Raw genomic sequence first — 22,771 nt, 5'->3', positions numbered from 1 at the left:
AAATTCCAGCAACTGTGACAGCAACTGTCAAGAAGCTTTATTAATGGCTCTATACTCCAAGAAGATAGCCCTGAAGAGTACAGAGGGGTAGTGACCAACTGCAAGGCATTTATTTAACAGCAGAAAGAAGAGATCAGTTACCCAGTCATCAAGAACAGAACAGGCACTCCAATAAGCAGTAAAGTAAAATGGACAACAATAGGTATCTCTAGAGATCTCGCCTGAGTCAAAATGCCTTCAAAACCATGACATGAACTGTGAAATAAAACATGACTGTATTTGCATGGATATCCATCCCGCATCTCTTTGCGAGCAGTCCTGTTTCCTGGCTGGAACCTACAACACTTTTTAGCCTTGCATTCTATGTCCCCATAATCCCTCCACAGAACACTAAGCCTTTGTCCGCTATGTTCCTTTGTTACTGCTTGGGCAAGAACATTCAGGCTATGGCTAACTCCAACTGTATGTATATTGACCATATGGCCAGCTTGAGGACAAAACAGACCAAATAACTGTTGATCTCTAACTAAAGTCTTTTTCTCACATGGAATTCTACCTAACTGTTGATTTTTAAAGAACAGGTAAAGTTTTACTCGAGGCACATATGTTTCAATTAAAATTGGCTTCAGTAGGCCAACAGATTCAAGTTATTTGGGACTACAAATAACCAAGACAGTACACCGAAGTAAGTTCCACATCCACAGGAATTCATGCTTTTAAGGAATAAGGAGAGCGATCCTGTACAAGCCTTTACCAGTATTTTCCAGTATGGTTAAAAAGGTTTTCTGTGACTTGGCTCTGACAAAGTTTGCCAGCCCTCATCTTGATAATTTGCAATAATAGAGATATGCCAGTTGTTACCCAATGTGAACTGGCTGCCTAAGGGCAAGAGTCTGATATACTATTCTATCTGAGACTACCTAAAAATCTCTAAGCTCATGATGCAGTTCTGAGTGTTTCTACCTAAACAAGTAAGCTCTTACTAGAATTCACTTACGAAGAAAAACTTCAGAGCAATAAAACTGAGAACAAAACTGGTAGGATGATTAGTTGGTTAAAGTGAATTTGTGCACCTGGAAAGAGTATTCTGCATTTTCGTATTAGCATTAATTACTAATTTAACCAACAAATGCAGGTTAATACTTTCAAGCCCATAGCACACATGAATATAGAAGTATTGCATATTTCAGGATATCTTATTTCTTTATCTTTTCTAGGGTGGAATAAACAGTTCTGAGCACAGCGTTCAAGGTGAGAGAATTATCACTGATTTATGATCCAATATATCCACATTTCTTCCCCTAGACTATTGCTATTATTTAGTCATGTGTATTCTTATGAGATTATCTTACCTGACCCATTTTTCAGGTATCCATTTGCATCTACAGTTGTGTACATGATGTAAGGACCAGGCTGATTAACACCGAAAGGCTACAAGGGCGTGGGGGGGGGGGGAAGGGTGTATAGGAAGGGAGGAAGAAGCAGGCAAAATTTTAGGAACACATAAAGCAATACTAATTAAATAGTAAACCAAAGACACTTTCACAGAAAAATGATTTCTTTATATGGATAATTCTGAAACCTTGTTATTGCTTTGCTCATGGTAATATGTGAAAATTCATTTTCAAAACAAGACTTATTAGTTGTCTAAGTACCATTTAGCTTCTCGTGAAGAGCACAATACTACTCAGTCCTATGGCAAAAGGTTTGATGTTTTCTGGGGAGTTCTAAGTATACTAGAAAACTAAATTCAAAGAAATTATAACTGCATGTTCTGAAAAAAACAGAACTCATTCAATATTTTCTGAGAATGCACCATCTTGACAGACTTTCTGAAGCTAAAAATACTACACAAATTCAAAATTGTTATTATTCAGCGGTATTTCATTAAAAATTGTTATTATTCAGCAGTATTTTATTTAATTAAAGTGGCTGAATAATCACTTCTCAAGTACCAATATCTATTTAAAATAAATTCTTTGGAGGCAGAAAACGTGTTTAAACATCAAAGTACAGTTACAGGGGGGAAATGGAAGAAAAAAACAAAGGGAGCGGTGGATTACTGAGTGATGAACCATGTCAAACGTGCCTAAGTGAGAACGGGATGCGTGCGTGGGGGAAATTATTTGTTAAGGTGGGAGGGAGGGGGGAACAAGTGAAAAAAAAGATGTTTTTTTCTTCCCCTTCAAATGCCAAATTTAAGCTGATATTAGGGCATCCAGTTCAGTAGATGATCTTTCAGATGAGTTGCAGAAAGAACACTGAAGAAGAGATGACACATTTCACATCATGCCTCAAAAATAGTAAGTTGTAAACCATAAGAATAAAGTGATAATGATGAAAGATGGGATCAAAGCTTGAAAAAGAATAATGAATTGGCTAGAATGAAAGGTAAGGAGACAGATAAAATATGTTAATGCAGAACTGTGAAAGATGAGTAAATAAGGTTAAAACATGCTTTATTTTTCCCAGGTAGCTGTATTCAGGCATAACATACTTCATGATACTTTCTAACAGAATTTCTTTTACAGTGAAGGCATTAGTATTTCAATGATCTTTATAATGAGGCGCTCATCAACATCTGTTGTTCTGTTGTGAAGATCTACTTTCTAAACCTTTAGTTTTGCAATTAAGCTAATAATACTACCAAAACCCCTTATTATTTTGTAACAGAAATTACCCTTATGACTTAAAATAGGCTTGTAGAAAAAGTTCATATTTTTGCACAGCTAAGAAGCAAACTCTAGCTTTGATTTCTCTGAGTTCCTCTTTTAGGCCATCTTTCACTGTGAAAACTAATCTGCTAACCGAAAGTTTGGTGGTTGATATGCAAGGTCTCTGGAGATGATTAAAACACTTGAAATAGAAATTAGCACATGAACACGTAACTGATCTGCAGAACCATTAGAACCAAGTACTTTCCTTTCCCTTCTCTTCTATCCTTCATTGTACCCATATACTCTATGTTGGCCCACAAGTTGCTGTCAGGCAGCCCATGGCTCAGTCTGTCCCACATTTTTCTTGTATCTGTATATCCAGCCCTTGTGATGCTGCATAACAATGCTCACTGCAGAATCAGTCAATTCTTTTTGTCTCTGAGCAGGCAGCTGGAAAAAGATATGGGTCTCAAATACATAGAACCTGACCAGTCATGATTTGGATTACACATTCTTCCAGTCAGTGACTCTTCTCAGTTACGTATGTGGACATCTCCCAGCATAATAAAGTCCCAGCTCATCTGAAGCTAAATAGTAAAGTTATAATTATACTTACAGTTATTTTCCGAGGACAGTCATTAGAACAGAGGCCACTGAGAACTGCAAGTACAAAAGGTGAGCTTACAGTGTTTATATTAACATCCATCTTACAAGCACAACCTCTGAAACCCATTAAAGTATATTAACAGATGTCATGTACCATTAAAATTCATAAAGAAAATAACTTCCTTTTGTATGACTTATGTACTTTTTTTTTTAATCTGTTTGAGATATATTGCTTTGTAGAAATTAATCAGCTAATCGCTGTTTTGTCATACCTCATTTGTTAGGCAGCTTCCAAAAGATTTGCCAGTTGAAAAAATTCCAAATTATAACATGTTAAAAATAGTGGACTACACATTTTATTCATTAACATTCACTTCTAACCATTTAAAAAAATACTTGACAGATATTCAGCATTACTGTTTTAACTGATAGAAAGGAAAGCAAAGGCTTTTCCCCATATACTAGTGACAGCTTTACAATTGATTTAAAGAAATTCACTGAAATTCTAATAAACAGAACTGCCATTACCCATTTATTCTATGTATTCAAAAGTATTGTAAGCATATGGGTATAAAGCTACTTAATATCTAAAGCCTATGAGTTGTTAAATTACTTGTTAGCTTGAAAAATCAGTTAAATTACAGAAATACTAAACATTTATAAGTTTCACTAAGTGAGGGACAATGAAAGCCATCTGTTCTATAACCTAAAATACCGTGTCACATTATCAGAATATCATATTAAAATGCCTTTTAAAAGAAAATAACAGCAAAAAGAAAAATAACAGGCACATACGCATACAAGAAATCTAAGGTGTCATTACAATGCAACGTTCAGACTTAAATGACAACAGTTTGGTTGAGAAGCAGCCCAGTAACGGCCATGAGCAGGGAAAAAGATACAAACAAGACCACATCGGTGCAGCAGACAAATAAAAACATAACCTCTCCACGAGTTATATTGCCAACCAAGTGCTGCAGACAGAGAAAATAAACATGTGGACCAGATTTGATGGCAGGTCATTCTGACCGACAGGAAGCTTCTAAAGCATTTTCTATCTACTTTAAGGTTCCACTGAGGTTCAAGTATAAAATGTTTGGTGACAGTTAAGTACCAAGTGGTGTACATAAGACGTTCACAGTGTAGCAGTGTGATCAGAAAATATTCCAAACTAGAGTCAGAAATGGTACTGTTCTAGCGAAGGACCATTTGTAATATTCTGAGTGCAAATCTTAACAACTGTTATAACTCCCAAGTTATAATTTATTTGCAACTTAACATTTGAGACATCCAAATACAGAAGCATCTGTTGGTTTTATATAGTCAAAAAGAAAGTCTGGACATCTGGACAAATAAAATGAAGGTGTGGCAAAGCACAATTTGAAGACTGTCTGTATCTACTAATATACTTTTAAAACTATGAGTTTATTCTATATGTTAGACAGAAGTGTGTATGCAAGTGGCACCAACTCTTCCCATTTTGATGCAAAACAGCACACTGCAATTTGCTGTTCAATTTCACTGCTGGAACAAATAATCTGACCAAGTGCACTGGACATCAGATTTAATGAGCAAAACTGCTCTCATTGTCCATATACCAAGTAAGTGAACACAATGCATTTAGCGATACACCAATTGGCATAAAGCATGTTTTGTTAGAAATACTCTCCCTTTATCACAGCACAATTTTTTTTAGACAACTCAAACTCCCATTTTATGGGGTTTCTATGCAGAAATGCTCACACCCTGAAATGATGCTAAAAAAGACTTGCTTTGATTTTTAAGATATAAGTACATACATTGAATCAAAAAGCACATCAGAAATTATTCCTTTCCCTCATTCAAAATATCACAGTTGTTATTCTAATATAACTTCATGAAGTAAAAGATTTTTCTAGAAGGCTTTCTGCATGCTCATGTTTATTATATTACCCATATGCAGTATTATTTAAAAAGAAGGCTTCCACCAACATGGCAAATCACTGTAGTCCGTTATGATGAAAATAAATCCCAAGCTAAGGAGAAAATAATAAATAAGTCAGCCCACAGTAGTGGCTGCAGTTCTTATGACGTGTAGAAGGCTGAAGCATAAGGTATATTTAAGTAAAATGAAGACAAATGCAATCTTTCCACAGCAAACCTCCAGTTCACTGGTGTAGTTTTCTCCACATGAGTTTACTTACAGCCTCATCTTTTACTCTTCCTCAAAAAAAAAAAAAAAATCAAGCAAGATAGACAAGCAATGGACTCAAAGCTCGACACCTTTGCAGTGTGGAAGAACATGGTAGGGCACGCAATTTGAACATTTAATTACTTTCAGTTACAGATATCATGATCTAACTCTAGCCTTTTAAACCAAGGCTTTAATTCACATACCCTTGCTATGTTAACTGTCATCCTAAATTGTTATAATATGATATATTTTAGGAAAGCTGACGTTTAGGAAATTATTCTTACTATTTACTCTTCGCATTTTTTTTTTTTTTTTAAGTTGGTTACTTTCTGTTGTATGCACAGACGCAGCATTTCTTGTCATCTATCAATATGGACTGAAGACATGAATCTTCCTTAAATTTCTTTTAGTTTGAATAACTCAGTTTCCCTGCAGATTATATATTAGACACTTGATAATTCTCATTCTCCCTTCAAAAGCCAGCTGAGAAATCAACTTTTAAAGACCTAGTACTGCCTTTACAATTTTCCTAGAATGCAAAATTGGTTAATGAAAGCTCCAGGATGCAAGGAAGGATTTAGACTGCTTCTAGGTAACAAGTGAAATAAGACACACATTCTTGTGAAAACAAAAATACAAGCTCTAAAGATGATGAACCCTTAAAAGGATATTGCCATCAAAACTGGTAAAAAACAGCTAAAGTGCTGAAAATAATGGCCAGAATCAACTTGGAATATAAATAAGTACACCAAAATAAAACAAGAAAAAAAGTTAGATAAGTCATTTTTGTTTGGTATCAAAGTATAGATTCTGCAATATACTTATGCAGTCCCTAATATTTTCCATGCCATGCTTTTTCTTTTATCATGCATAGAGCATTACCATAATATTACCATACACAGAGGATCAAATATTCCCCTAAAGATCTGATGTTTATTTGATTATATGGAAATAACTTACCAATAACTTTAACAAAATAGGCATCTGCCTCGAAGTTGTTTTTTAATGTATGGATAGCAAAGTCCTTGTTGGGATAGCCTTTGCTTACTACAATGATATCCAAGATTCCCTAGAGGGAAAAAAAAAGTTTGTTAGAGTTCTGATTTACTCCAGATAACATCTAAATTTAGCAAGTAAATTCTCTTAGAGATGCAAAGGAAAAACATGGAGCATGTGCAGCAAAATTTATGCTTCCACTACTAACATTAACACCTTTCATATCGTATTAATCTTAGGCAATATTAGATAGAGCGCTCCATCCACAGCTAACCAGGGCAACACACGTGGTCTGTGGCTTCTTTCTTGCCACGGAAGACAGCAGCTCAAATGGAGCATATGGACGGCCAGCAAACTTTTAGTCACTGATGGGCTGCTGCTACCTGCCCAGCTTCCAGAGAGCATCTCAAGGTAGCAGCAATGTTCCAGACTAAAAGCACTGTCTGCCACAAGCTGTATAGCAAATGTTTATACAAAGCAGTCTACCAACGGCACAAAAAGACAGATACAGCAACACAGAGTGATGCTGCTTGCTGTAGTAAAGAGCTGAACTTACGTCTTCATATATGTCAAAGAAGGTTGCTACCACTGCATCCTTGATTTGATTTAGATCTGAGAGCTCCCAAAAAACTTTAAACATACGACGCACGCTCTTGCAGCTCACATTATTGCATGGGACATTTTCTAGTAAAAAGGCTTGTTGGTTGCTGTAAAACATATATATAACAACTTACTTCCTATAAAAAGTCTAAATAATAAATATTTTTCTACAATATTTTTCTAGTGTCCAATACAAATGGAGTAAATAAATAAAAACATTAAAACAAAAACCCAAAGCTAGCAGCCAATAGTTACTTCCAAATCCATAAGCATTTATGTTAATTTCACAGATAGAATTACAACCATCATGTCACACCTGATTTAAACCTACGAATACACTAAATAAATAGTTCAAAATCAGCAGGAATAATTTCATTATTCTTACTTTATTCTGAGACAAGTTCAAGTGCACCTAACTACCATTTTCCTTAATCCCTCCCCATGGTCCCTCAGCTTATATGCTGCTTGAAATGTGTCAGTGCTTTTTTCATTATTTTGTGACAATCTGTTCCCACCCCAAGTTCTATTAATAAATTTTCTTACACATTACATGATGTTTTACACATTTAAGATTAAAGCACATCTCCATTAGTACATCTGCAATTGTTTCAAAGCAAAAACCAAGCCAAAAAACTACTAGGATAGTAAAAAACTGGATGGGACAAACCAAGTTAGACATTTGCTGTCACACAACAAACAAACAGAGAGAAAGGCTGTAATACTGAAACAAGAAACAAACAGATCAGAGTAGCAGGTGTGGCATAGCAAAAAGCCTCCCTTCTGAAAAATTCATCTAATATGCATCAGTTTGTCGGTGGGAGACACAGATGAGTGACACAGGGTCCATACCTGCAGGTTCATATATGCACCCTGATGGCTAGTAGCATCATACATAGCCTCTAATATTGTAAGGTTGCCACTCTCACTGGAATGGTGAAAACCTTCAGGACTTCACCAGCTGGGAGTCTGATTCCTTGGCAAGTCTCAGTTACTATCCTGGGAGCCCACAGGGATCCATCACTGCCTTGGCAGTGGGAACAGATGAAGTTTCCTCTTCTCTTTCCGGGGGCAGAGCCAGGAAATGGAGCAGCCAACTGCTGCTAGCTAGCAGCAAAACTAGCTAAGCATGTCAGAGCCTAGGGCAATTACCAAAAACACTTCTTCATTATGACCTTGAACATAATGCCATTCCAGAAGGTGACAAAAAGGTGTTTTTCCATATCTTAACAGCATCCAAGGCCTCCAGGATACAGTCACAGTAACTTCAGCTTTTTTCCTTAGGAAAGTTTTTGTTTCTATGGAATATTTCACGTAATTTGCTTCTAATAAGAATCATATCCCACAATACTCATATTTCTGCACCATCCTTTTCAGAAGGAGAGGAAGGCAAAACATTCACCTTGAGGAAAAAATATTTCTGACAATGTAGTAATAGTTTCTTTGCACAATGTCAAGTTAGTATTTCAAGATCTACAATGGGAATAACATAGGATTTTGTTCACTGTAAGATTTATCAAAAAATCAAATGGGATATTTAAATATCTTCCTCAAAACCTTATAATCACATTTCTTGAGCTTCTTTGAAAAACAAAGAATAGGCCTCTATTTCTCTGCCATACGCCTGCATTTGACTGAGCCTTAATCTGAACAACCCACTTGTTACAATGTCAATGTTAAAAGCATGAATATATAGAATTAATGTCTAGCTAAAAATCAAATTAGGTGATCTACAATATTTAAGGCATTGTATTATCTGAACCTGAGAACTCATAACCATAACTTGAAATTGCTAAGTGCTCACATTCTTATTGTATGTCAAATTAACCAACTATAAAATTAAGGTGTGACAACTCAAGCTAAGCAAATTGTTTCAATTTCTCTTTATCATCATCTTGGCATAAGATGTATATACAACATTCAAAACAGAGTCCAAGTAACTGCTAGCCACATTTTATCTCTCTTGATCCTCAATTCCAGGCCACTTCCTGGGCTGTGCTGATATGGGAGCTGCCCCGTGCCATGTCTCAGCACGGGAGGGGGAAGCCTTGGTTGGGGGCCATTGTTTGAAAGGCTACAGCAACAGGAGAAGTTGCAGTGCCTGGCTGTTTGCAAAGGGAAGAGCCATCAGCTGTTTACTGCCTCCATCAGCTGTTCAGTTCTTTCTTGGAAGAACTCCTGAGGACTGGATTTGGCCTGTGGGCTGCTAATTGATTCCTTATGCTTTTTTAGGGCTTTAATTAATTTACAATTACCAGAATCAAAGCATCTTCCTCTGTATTTTATTTCTACTTCATGCTATGATTACCAAGAGCAAATTCATGACCTTGTTATTTTGAACCAAATTTTGAAGGAGATTCACACAGTCAGAAAAAAAATCTACCTGTAACAGTAGAAATCAACAACATATACTTAAAATGACAAACCAATGTCCCTTAAAGCCTATAGGAAAACACAGACTGTTAAAATGATAAAACCATAAATCAATGCTCATGTGCTACAAAAATGCGTAACAGACAATGGAGAAAAAATCAGCTTAAATACCAAGAATTCAGAGTTCTTTTGCACTGCGTATTAAGACTAGCATAATCACCCTTAACCGGATACTTGCTGAACTTTTAATGTTTATTAAACATTTACTATTATATTCACACCATTGTGTACACAGTCTCACCAACTAGTGTACTACCTGCAGAACTTTATCTGAAACAACTTACAAATGATGCTCAGGAAGTATAGAATTGTCTACAGATTGGAACCTTCTGACTGAAGGCCACATGCAGCAAAGCTAAATCTAGTAAGACTGAATTACTACAAACATGGCTTAACACCAAAGACAGACTGAAGATTTATCTCAGTTTTATTTTAACATGCTACTTCACAATTACAATTAAATATATACTGCTTAATTTCATACAACTCTCATTCCATCAGTTTTAGGCTATGCCATCTACTGTTATACAGGGGACATCTAAACAACTAATATCTTACTCTAGACATTTAGAATAAATTAAATTGCCTGTATTTTTAAAACTGCTCATCTACAGTCAATCATTTCTACATTTTAAAGAAGTTCTTTATCCAACCCTGTTTCTGAAAGTGACGACTAAAAATGATTTAGGAAGAGATGATTTGGTCAAATGAGAGTCCTTTTAAGTAGACTCATGCAAAGGATTAATACACACACATTTATTTAAAACTGTGCATGAGTGTCTGGAGAACTTTGCAGAAGTGTGTTATACTTAAAGTTTTTCATTCAACTGTTCACATACAGTTTTTGATTAGTTCCAAGTTTCAATCTGTACTGCTATTTGTCGCCAGTATGCGAGATAGATACTAAACTTCCATCTATACCGTTACTTCATTTAACCTGTGAAAAGCATTCCCTCTGAGTAGAAGCCTCATTGAAAAAATGATTCCTGGATTATGTGTTTGCAATGCTAGATGCCAATTATTAGTATTCTACTTGGGAAACAAGCAGTTAAATAAATTATTTCATCTAGTTATGTGGCTGAACGAAAGATAAGCATTATAGACTCCGATGAAGTAGTTAGACTTCCAATATTGCCAGAGTGAATTTAAAAACAGCATGTGAAAAAAAAATGAATTAATTTAGATAAGATAGTAAGTAGAGATGAACCAATCAGTAACCACTGGTAAAAGCCCTTTACCTATTACTATTTTATATACATACACAAATTCTAATATAGTCATAACTAGTGGGAAGAAAAAATCATGCATGTGTGTAACCTAAAGAAAAACCTGTAGACTGGAATTCTAATGTGCAGGTTTTGACTCAAGTTAAAAGAATTCGCAATGGACAGACAAATACGTTAGATCTGACTGAATGCAGCATTCTCACCTGTTCGAATTCATAGACCCTTGGAGTTCAAACCCCCACCACACTTGCAACTACAAGTGATTCCTTTTTTTGTTGTCGCTGTTAATAAGGAATGTATCCATGCTGTCAGAACATTGCATGCCCTTACTGAAAACCAACTGAATATGACAGGAGATCTAAGACTGGTCTTATGGCAATTCTACGAGTATTTGAAGCTATTAATCACCTGGAAGGACAGTAAACTGAAGTTATCCCCAAGAATGATAAATGTTTTTATTTCAGTGTTCTATAGGAATTAAAAAATAAATAAATCTGAAAGTCCTTTCCAGATTTATAATAAAAATAGAATTGATTTTAGTCGTATTCTTCCATTGTCAAATATCAGTATATTTTCAGATTAGTAAAATGGCTTCTGCTTCCTTTAATTTCTTTAAGTTACAGACAGCAACTGGAAGCTAGGCCTTCTATACTATGACACAGATTGAGGTCAAGAGTTCACAAAAATGCTTTTATCATTTAATCACAGTAATCAATCACTGAAATTAGATCTGTAGATGTAGCATGAAAAGCTTAAAAGAAAGAAATAAAAAGCTTGATCCAGAAGTGTTTAAATTCAATTAAATAAGGTTTTCATTTTAACTTGATCTAATTTAAGAAGAGCTTTTAATTTAAGTCCCACACTTTTAATTCTCTCTGACCCAGTTACAAATTTTAAAAAGGAAGCATTTGCTTATGTTTCTCAGAAACAATGCATTTACAGTACTGTGAAAGTGACATTTGATAGTCACTACAGAAAATGTTTCCATTACCTTTCAACAAATACAGGGAAAATACTGTGTTAACACACAACATATTTATTTGTTTTTTTTTGCCAGACTTCCTCTGTTTTCTGAACCCTCCTTTGAACGGCCTGTCAAATCACCTGCCAGTACTTTCAAGTCCTTATGCCTAACTATGTCACTCAATTTTGAAGTCAAGTTTCAAAACAAGTTTAAGACACACCCAATGGAATAAATAATTTCAAAAGCAAGGAGAATAAAGACAAAAGTGTACCACAGTAATCCATTGCTGTGAGACAGGTAACTTCCTGGGCTTTCATAGGAGTAACTATTTATAAACTATTTAAACCTTTGACATATTACATTACTCTAAGTATACGCCATCCAGACAACAGAGGCTTCTAGTAATATTAAAAGATAAAAACTTTGAAAAAAACCCTCTGAACTCCATAAGTCTTCTTTCAAAGTGTCCTAGCCATCATGATACACGCTAAGAGATAGCTTATAGTACAGCAGAAACCGAAAGATTTGTGGGGCTTTAGAAAAAACAAAGGACAAGAACAACTTAGCATTTTAAATGCCTCAGTATTTCAATGGAAAAGGAAAGACCTTGGTTCCAGTCTGCTCTCTAGACTTTTTATAGTCTTTTTTCAATGACTGCTGAACTGAAGATGCAAACTCCCAACTGAGCAAGGCTATGAAGAAAAAAACACAAACCCAACAATCAGGGACTGAGTGCTTTAACTTTGCCTATGCTGTTACTGCCCAGAACTTGCATCAATTTCTTCTCTGCCATATTTGGAAAAAAAAAAAAAAAAAGGCAAAACCAAACCAGCTGCTGTGCTAGTTATGTTAAGGCTCAAAGGCTGCTGCACTAGTTATCTTAGGGCTCAGAAATACAGTGGCAGAGCTCAGCTGCTCAGTCTCTGAATCACAACTTCGTGTAGGCAGAATACAAGCACGTAGCTCTTCAAACTGGGTCATTTTTAGAAATGTTTTTAGGCAGGTGCACATAAAGAACTCCAACACAAAAATGTCAGTGGGTGACTCATGTTTAGACAATCACTGGAAGATCTGGATTGATTCTAACTTAAGCATCTAACTTCTTGCTGTATACTCTTTTAAACACTATATAGTGAGCTCCTCGGTTCTCTTCCTTATCGAGTATTAATTCAAACTATGAATCCGTACCCAAGCTCATCCACAACACTATACAGAGGAAGATACTAAATACACCTGTGACAGAGGCTTAATTTTTCCCTGTAATGCACAAATGCAAGTATTCATCATAGATCCCAATAAGAAAGAGGTTGAGACTTAATAGGGTATTGATTAAAATACCTTTTATGGGAGATTATGTGAGGAAGGAAGAGTGGATAGCATAGATAATCCGGTGCTGGAAAATCCAAGCTGTACAGTATCAGCAAGACCTCTAGTCAGGGCACATGCTGTGCATACCCTGTTCATAGTGAGATTCACTGGCATTAAAAGTTTGAAGAGCTCTTTTACATTTTTCTTGGAAGTAAACAATTCTACTCATTTCTACCATCAAGCAAAACGATGTTCACACGAAAACATGCTGCTTCAAGGTAAAGACAAGGACATGCCAGTGGCATCATCACCAGATGCCAAGTGGAAGCTGCCTACAGGCTTCTCCATTATGATTAGCTGGCTAAGTTTATCCTGCAGCCAAGTGATATGTGCAGAAGAGCAGAGGCATGTACTCAGGTCAACTGTTATGTGGATCACTAACTCCTTGATGTACAATACTCTCCCAGTTCGGATCACTACACCTGCTGTAACACCAGATTGTAGCAAGACAAAGCATTGGGAAAGCAAACAATGAAGAATAAAAGAGAAGAAAAATTACACTGACAAATTTAATAGGAAAGACTAGAATCATTTATTTCCCTTCTCTAAGGATTTAAGCACTGGGGTATATATTCTACTAACAACATATTTTCTGTCTGTGACATGCTGTTATGGTTTAACCCAGCAGGCAGCTAAGCACCACAAAACCATTCGCTCACCTGCCCCTCAAGTCTTCCCCCTCTCTGTGGGATGGGGGAGAGAATCTGAAAAAGGCTATAAATTCATGGATTGAGATAAAGACAGCTTAATAGGACAGAAACGGAAGGGAGAAAAAAATAATAATATACAAAACAAGTGATACCCAATACAATTGCTCACCACCTGCTGACCGATGCCCAGCCAGACCCTGAGCAATCACCTCTCCCCCAGCCAACTCCCCTATTTTGTTGTTCAGCATGACACCATCTGGTATGGAACAGCCTGTTTGGGTCAGCCGTCCTGTTTCTGTCCCCTCCCAGCTTCTCGTGCACCTCCAGCCTCCTCGCTGGCAGGGCAGCACAAGAAGCTGAGAAGTCCTTGACTTAGTGCAAGCACTGCTCTGCAACAACTAAAACAGTGTTATCACCATTGTTCTCATCCTAAATCCAAAACACAGCACCATACCAGCTACTAGGAAGGAAATCAACTCTATCCCAGCCAAACACAGGACACCTGCCTAATAGGTTTTAAGTAATTTTAGTGATCACAGAGCTGTAGTGAGAATTAACAGACTGAAGTTGGAAGACCTGTCTTCAGCAGTGGTTCTCATCACCATGTTTTATTGCAGCTATTCTCTCTCTAAAAGAGAAGATTCTTCTCCACTGTACCTTGAAAAAATACATAGTCTTTGCTGTTGACACAAATATCACTTTCCAATGCACAATTCAATAGTCAAAAAAGTCAAATTGATTTCTACATTTATGAGCATAACCTAATTCTGTTGCCTCAGCTACAATAAATCATGAATGATGACAAACTAAGTAGCAAATGAATCCCAGCTATTATAAATGGAGCATCCAGTCTTATGGAAGTTGCAGAATGTACTGGCTTTTCTGATCACTTAAGCACAGATGACACTAAAAAACCTTTTAAAAAAGTGAGATTTCATCTTAAATAACTGGTTGCTTGGTCCTCCATAAAAGGAATCAGTGGGCAAGACACCTCAAAAAACTTGAGAGATTTCAGCAGATCAAGATCAAACTGCTGGAGCACAGAAAGGTATTGCCATCTCTTTCTGATGACAAGAAAGTAGATGAAACATCCAGATGAACAAAAAAGTAGGAGCAAAGAAATACAAGGAAAGTTAATAAAAAGTCCACAAAGTACTTCACTACACACTAAAATGCGCTAAGATTTAGTAATCTATATGACTGATGACTGTACAACCATTTAATGGTCTTTACTTCTAGGTTTACATATACTTCACCTTCCAGATGTGTTCCTTAATATAGCAAGAGCATCTGGGTAGCCATCCATATTGTAATCTCCAATATGAAGGGTAATTGGAAATGTAACTTCTGATGTAGTTTTGTCAGTTTGATGTGGTACAAAGCCCCAAACCGTGTCTTTATTTTTGAAGTCTTGCAAGACTGGAATCCACTGTAAAAAAGAAAAAAAAGAACAGAACAGATAGGTAAGGAAATACATTTTATGTATTAAACCCACCCAATTCTATTTAAAACGGCTGACAGGTCTATACTGCATCACAATTCTGAAATGGTTTATGAATTTCCAAAGAGGAACTAAGGATTATTTCCCAACTCTGACACCAAATGACTGTTTTAATAGGAAACCTTTTCTAGGTACTAAATTTTTCCAGAACAAAAAAAAACTAGATAAGGTTATAAGAATAAAGGACGTGTTTTTAGAAAGCATCTAGTGTATAGCAATATTCAGGAAAAACTTTACTGAAATTCATGCTTGCCTGTAATTTTTTTTTTTTTTTTTTTTTTTTTTTAAGAGTAGCCACACCTAAACTATCAGGCCTTCAGATCCTTAGTGATTTTTTTTTGTCTAAAATTGCAAGCAATAGGCAGCATTAAAACTGGAAGAGGGGTACACTCTCATTAAATCTGTGAAAATACAAAGGAAGTGCAAAGTACAATTTCAATTTCTCCAGGACAAGAAACAGAATGTCTCCGTACTTACTTTCCACGAAGAGCTGCAGAGGGGCTAAATAGGAATTTATCTTAATTAAAATCAAAGTAATTTCACAAGTCGGTATGAAATTGAAGTATGAGGGTTAACATTTCAATTCTACAGAAAAAAAATCAGTGCCATTTTTAAAGCCAGAAGTAATTTTCTGTGTCAGCTAACTGACAACATCCTCAAAAGAACAGAAGGGTGCCATCCTAAAGGATCACTATCAGCAATGTCAACAGCACTTAACAGCATCTTCAACGTCTCTCACCCAAGCCTTAATTTAGCAATTTCAGGAACCAGAATGAGATCCCTGACAGCATTGTTTCCTGCTGTGGAGAGACTCCCTCATTAGCACAATCCAGCAACCAACAACATTCCAGCCACATGACAATTGTCTGTGACACTTGGACCTGTCTTGAGATTACACATGAACATGAGAACCCCCCCGATTTTTTTTTTTAAGAAGTGCACTAAGGTCAAATTTATCTGGTTATCACAGAGAGCTTAGAAACCTAGAACAGTTCTGCCAGATGTGCATATACTGTGTGCCTGCCTGTGTAACTTGCAACATTTGAACTGCTAAGATGATCCATAACACACCACTGATGAGAACTCAAAGTTTAATTTAAACATACTTGGTCATATTACCCTCTTGCCTCCCCCCAGCATACGTATACCTATTTAATTACTGTTAGCTGCTGAAAGTTTGAAGAATCCAAGAAGGACAAAAAAAGGAAAGGAAAAGACTCAACCTGAGAGAAAATTTCAGTGTTAGACTTTGCACTTCCCTGTCATACAGAAGAGTTGAAATATTACTGCAAAGTACAGTAAATTTGAAAAACTAATTGGAAACAGAACCATGAAACACTGTGTTAATGATTGCATGCAAAATAAAAACTGCCATTGCAATGAAATCCAATTATATTTATCATATACCTTCTAAATATTGCTGTGTACGGTAATAGTATTTTAAAGAAAAAAATTCAAAAAGAAATTTTAGGAGTAAACCTGAATTTTTACCTTTTTTTTTTTTAAAACTCTACTCAGAAAACGATTCATAAAAAACAATTTTACTATTATAAAGGCTACAGTAATATGCAAACAAAGCAACAGGTGAGTACAACAAAAGCCACCTATTGCTACTAAACATCACTACGCATCTTACTGAACCAGTTGCGGGACTTTTTATAACGGCAGTTGTAGAACATTTCAAAACATTAGTCTTGTTCAATCTGTAACAAGGACACATTTTGGTACCATGCATAATTTATTCTGACAGTTTAAGTTCACAGAGTAATACACATTTATGGTGAAACTCTTTCTGTATATTTCTCCTGTAACTATTACTGAGTAATGGAATGCAAGATTAATTGTTCATGTTGCTTAGGACGTATTTCAGTACAGAAGGCAGAAAAAAATAGGTTTGTCAACAATATAAATCTGCTACTACTTTTGAATTTGTTAACCCAGACAATTATTTAAAAGTTATAATAGCAAGTATGAAGCTTAATAGGAAAAAGACTAAAACCATTTTTTTTCCTCTTACTGAAAGACAGAAATAGGTGGGATATAATGAGGACACACAAAGCTATTTCTTGCAGTCTCATCATGCTTTTTCTCTTACCTACCTAAGATGAAAAAAAGATTGAGAAACAGAGTTAATATATCTAAAAGAAAATTTAAATGAATACATAAAATTAATTCAGAGAAGGATTTACTTTTGCCTTTACGTTAAATTTCATTAAATACTTGCACTGATATAATTAAAACATTTATATATTCCTTCAATTAACAATGTTATAAACTAAAATGATTTTTAAGTGCTTGAAAATCCATTCTCAAACTCCTCAAATATTTGTTTTTCATCAAGTAGTAGACAGAATGCTTTATTGCCCTGTGAAAACACGGCTTCTTTTTCACTTTGAAAAAGATCTCAAGTACTTAAAGATATTTAAAAATTTTTTGCACTTACCCCACCTAACTCAAAAAGGGTTCATTTCTCTCTGAGTCCACGTTATTCTATACATTAGGAAACACAGTTCCCTTGCTCTAGAGCCTGCCCTTTGAACCAAAAATATGGGGATAACACATCTCGTATTTTTTTAAGCTTTGGCCAGGAAACCTATTACGAACAATTAGCCCATCCAGCCAGCTGCCCAATTCCAGACCATGTAACACAGGCACGGAGTCTGCTGTGAGTGAGAAAGCATTTGGAAATTGGTAGTCCGTTCCCGGCTACTACCTTCCCTGGAAATGCCAGGGTTTCCCCTCCTTTCTGCAAGGGGCACTATATAGCATCCTATACGAAGATCAAGAGTGACCTGACAGAACTGGCCACAGCAACAGAAGTCCTTTTTCCTAGGGGCTCCCCTTCTGCTGTCTGCATGCATTATAGCTCAGCTGTACATAAAGAATAAATCCAGTAATTTCAGGAGGCATTAGGTTTTCAGTGCATATGAAGGTCACCTGAATTCCATATACAATTGAGTAGCCACCACTGCAAAAAAAAAACAACACAAAACACCACCATACATTACACCATTAACTTATGGTGTCCAAAGCCCAGAAGATGATAATCCCCAGCATTACTTTAGCAACATAGAAGAGAATAACTAAAGCAGTAAGTCATATTTTCAGTACAAGAGCATGGCTCAGAGACTCGTAGCTGCTTTGAGAAAGACAAACAATCCAGAGATGTGGGGATCTTGCATAATCTGGGATTAATGAAAAATTACATCAACTGCAATCCCCCCTCCCCACCTTTAAACTGTTGCAGAGGAACCAAGAAAAACTATTTACAATGACAAACTACAGCTGATAATCAGTACTGTTGGATACATGTCTAGCCTACAGAATGACACCAGAAAGACCTGTGGTTTGCTATAGGATGCATTGCTATGTTCTACACCACAGCTGCTGTATTTATAAAAGGAATAAAGCTGTACTCTTTCTATTGTATAGAGAAAGGTTATAAGAAGGTTCACAGCTATAAGAACTAAGGTTATAAGAATGCTCACAAAGAAACTCTTAAATTAAAGGACTGAAATGATACTGTTTGCCTCAGGAAACAAATAAAATAAAGTCATACTGAATACTAGACAAAATTAAGAGAAAGATTAGTCATCTCTAAGAATATCACAATACCTACAGTTTCTACAATACACATTACCAGGGACTTTAAAACAAGTTTCAGGGAGAGATCAGTCTGATTTTCAGAATCTAAATGAGATCTAAATCAGCAAGTTAGTCTGCAGCTTACTGCACATGAAATTCAAGAAGTCTAAGGTGTCCCAATACCAGCTACAATCTGAAACAGCATATGGGATTCTAGTTCAGATCTGACTGCAATTCTTCTGTTGCTGTGGAAACATTCACATTCTTTCAAACTTCTAGTAGGTCTGTATCTCCTTAAGTTACTCGTATTCAATTCTTTGGCCTGTCCTTTGGCCTCATCATCCAAAAGAAGGAAATTTACCTGAGATATTTCTAATACTTCTGAAGATTAAATGGTTAAATAAAATATAACCTGTGGTGAGAGAATTTCATCCTTGAAATTTGAAATAATTCTCTTAGATCTGCTTGGCTTTCCAAGTAACCATCCAGCTATGCCACACACAGCACAAGAAGGAAATATACCATAGACTGACAGCTGTCAAACAAAACAAGATCTTACCAGACCAACAACTCCAAAACCTGACATGCCACTGAATGCCTCCTCATAGCATAACTGCTCAGAACCACAAATTCTACAGATATGTATTTCATCTCAATCTATCCCACAATATCACGTTTCATCTCAGTCTATCCCACAATACAAGAAAACCACATTAACTGTTTTTCATTTCTATTCATCAAATATCACTGCTTGTTTGTTGTGACAACGAAGGACAAAACCACCTCCAGTTACCACAAGATTTTCTTCTTTTTTTTTTTTTAAAGACAGTCATGTAATTTATTATCCTTAAGATCTGAGATAAGTAATTTTCTCAAAAATTTGTAACTACCAAAAGCACTCCCACAAAACCCTACAACAAAAACTGAACAGAAATTATGGATATGTAGCATCTTCTACTTTTTCCATAATAGACTTGAAATCTGTTTCCCATAGATTCCAGATAGTTATCTAGCTGTCACACACAGGATACCATCTCCTTGTTTCAATATATTCTGCACCACAAGGGCTTATTACTTCTCTGAAACTGTAAAGTTATTAATTAAACAAAGAGCATTTATCTTGGTCTGTTGCCACAAAGTTTATATTTACCAATTCTCACAAAGATTAATTCATTTAGTCAAATATCAGAAGTTGGGTCAGTTGATCTCATAGATGACCAAATGCAATGAAATTAAAACATTTCACTTCCAAATAAAAATGGGAAGCAAGATGTTTGAATAGATTTCTACCTGAAGAAAACATGCAACATATGGGAAAAACTGTAGACATGAATGAAGGTACTGACATTTTCTCACTTTTTCATAATGGGAAAGTTAAAATGGTTTAGAAGAAAAAGCTCCATCACTTCTAGATGAGTCGGAATACAAGAAAAGAAAATGCAAGATATAATTTTTTAAAAAAGGTTAGATCAGAACAAGTCATTATTGTCTGCCATTTGATATTGTCATTTTTAATTAGAAAGTCATTCTAAAAATATGCAAGAAAAATTGCTTTGAAGTTTCTAGGTAAACCTTAATACTTCTTAATGCTTTTTTTCTAGTAGGATGAGAATCTGTTGGATTCTTCACTTCCTAAAATAAAATGACAATATTCAGCTGTTAATTTTTAAACTCAAAGATCATTATCTTAGAAACTATTTTAAAATTGAAATTAGTGTAATTGCTAAATTAAATATACTGAGACAGTCAAAAATAGTGTGTTAGAAATCTAATGTGTTATTAAATAAATAGTTGACCTCTATCAAAAAAATGAAATTATGAAGGAACAGGAAAACTGTCTACATACAATGTTACTTCAGAGCACGCTACAATAAAAGACTCAACTTTGGCAAAATTCTGATATTATGTAAACTGCTCCACACCTTCATCTACACATTACTAAATCACTTCCTTCCAGAAACATATAATAAATAACATACCATACAGCTTTTGTTTATCCCACTGATAAGCCACCCACCACCATCAAGTAACAGCTTGGTACCCATCAATGGTACATGGTATTTGTGTGTGGTTCATTTTCCACAATGAATTTACTTTCATTTGGAATATTTGTCTCAAATTTACTTGAGCAGAAAACATCAAATGTCTTTTGCTTCTTATATTATCAAGAATAGGGAACTAAATTTAGAGCTGAAGGACAATGTCTTTTGACAAAGAGCACCCGAACTACTCAAAAGTGAAATGCGAAATGCAAGCAGCATGTTACAGTAACATAACCAATGTGACATGCTTAACAAGTCAGTGTTCTTCCTTTTGACCAGAAAGCAAAGCAAGCATCGCAAACTAATCATCTACTTGCTGTATGCACATGCTATGACCTGTAAATCAAATCCCACTGTAATGCTGTGTATCCAGCAGCACTATAATCTATTCCCCTGTGAACACAGAAAACAGGCAATTTAAAAAACAAAACGAAAACCTGTGAGCATGGGAAAACATGCATTTGTAAGTATAGAATTGCCAAGATTAGAAAGCTGAAATGGATACATTACTAGATCTTGAGTTACTTTACTTTCCATCAAAACCATAGTTTGAGCTAGATAATAAATACATACCTACATAAAAACATCTTACATAATATCATTACAGGTGGAGAAATTTGCTTTTTCAGAAAAAAGTTATTTTCTATACCGTATTTATTCATAAAACACAGTATTTTCCTTTGTCTTTGCAATTCCAAAAGTCACAATACCTGATCCAGTCCTAGCTTAGTTAAATAGATGACACTTTTTTGACATGCTTGGTCTTCACAGACTGGTAACAAATGTTCACTTTGTCCATCACCATCTGCCAAAGAAAAAAGATGGTCAACGTGTATTTGCAAAATCAGAAACTTTATTTTGGTCTATTTTTTCACATTAAAAATGTTCAGTTAATTATCTCTTGCAAATAAACTAGACATTGAAAAAATCCTTTACCTTTGTAATCTCTCATCTAAAAGATATCATCGATCTTTTGTTTGAGGATTATCTTTGAGTATTTTCATCTCGATCCACAGTATAGAGGAACTTTTAAATTTTATATCTGATGATAATGTATTATATTTAGAAGAGTAAACGCTTATTAATTTACTTAGTCCCTGTGTTTAGCTGGGAAGAAAATTACTCTTTAATCTACCATTACAAATCTACCATACAAGCTAATCCAATTTTTGGAACCAATTTTAAACTTCTGCGCTGTCAGGAAGACTAAAAAGAGTCATGAGCTCACATGTACTATGTTAATCTATACTAAAAGGTAAAAAAAAAAAAAAAAAACAAAAAAAAACCCACAACATTGGAAGGTTGACTAACTCAATGGCTGATAAATTCCAGGCCTACAGAACTAGGTAAATCTGACTAAATCACAGATTAAGAAAGCTCTTCTAGCACATGTATTTCCAAAACCTTTAGGAGAATAATGACCTTCTACATGTTTAAACAAGCAATGTCTAACTGCATCCAGAATTCTGATGCACAGAGCATATAATGAGAAATAAAATGATTTTCCGTTATCTACTCCAGGAGAAATCCCCACATTCACATTTTGCAGCCCTGCCTTGAATATTCCCAAGCTACCACAAGTTACCTTGTGTGGGCTGAGAAAGAACAGTGAGGCAGTTGAATGTAAGCAGCCCGCGAGAAGCTAGAATTGCTGCGTTAATGACTAGTGCTGCAAGTCCTGATTATAACCATATATGCCAAACTAGACTTGCTAGAGAGATGCTATGCCCCAACTCATAAAAGCTTCAGAGAATTTGCTTTTCCAGGCTATGAAATCAAGGCTCAAACTGTAATGCAAAATTCATCTTTTCAAATTGCCCTATAGCCCATATGGTTTTGAGCAGCTTGGTATTAATATTTAAGTGGATTTTTTACAGTTGCTTTAAAAAGTCTCCTTAGTTAATATAAAAAAAAGCACTAAAAGCCAAAACACTAGATCACCCTCAAAAGTTACTGAATCCCTTACTTATTTC

The 22,771-nt window shown here is 35.6% G+C and overlaps 1 protein-coding gene across 1 annotated transcript in view; it reads right to left on the bottom strand.

Annotated features, from left to right (window-relative positions):
• ITFG1 (integrin alpha FG-GAP repeat containing 1) overlaps window positions 1-22,771 on the bottom strand; it is a 71,566-nt gene that overhangs the window by 12,698 nt on the left and 36,097 nt on the right. The window contains exons 9-14 of the mRNA XM_040571655.1: window positions 21,509-21,603; window positions 14,927-15,099; window positions 6,989-7,139; window positions 6,397-6,505; window positions 3,274-3,317; window positions 1,353-1,431 (exon numbers count right to left, since the gene is read on the bottom strand). Coding sequence (XP_040427589.1) covers window positions 1,353-1,431; window positions 3,274-3,317; window positions 6,397-6,505; window positions 6,989-7,139; window positions 14,927-15,099; window positions 21,509-21,603 — 651 coding nt within the window. The remainder of the gene's footprint in view (window positions 1-1,352; window positions 1,432-3,273; window positions 3,318-6,396; window positions 6,506-6,988; window positions 7,140-14,926; window positions 15,100-21,508; window positions 21,604-22,771) is intronic.

Source organism: Cygnus olor, chromosome 12, assembly GCF_009769625.2.
Source record: "Cygnus olor isolate bCygOlo1 chromosome 12, bCygOlo1.pri.v2, whole genome shotgun sequence".
Classification (NCBI taxonomy): domain Eukaryota; kingdom Metazoa; phylum Chordata; class Aves; order Anseriformes; family Anatidae; genus Cygnus; species Cygnus olor.
Note: the sequence above shows the minus strand (reverse complement) of the source record. Positions and strands in the feature narration are given on the sequence as shown.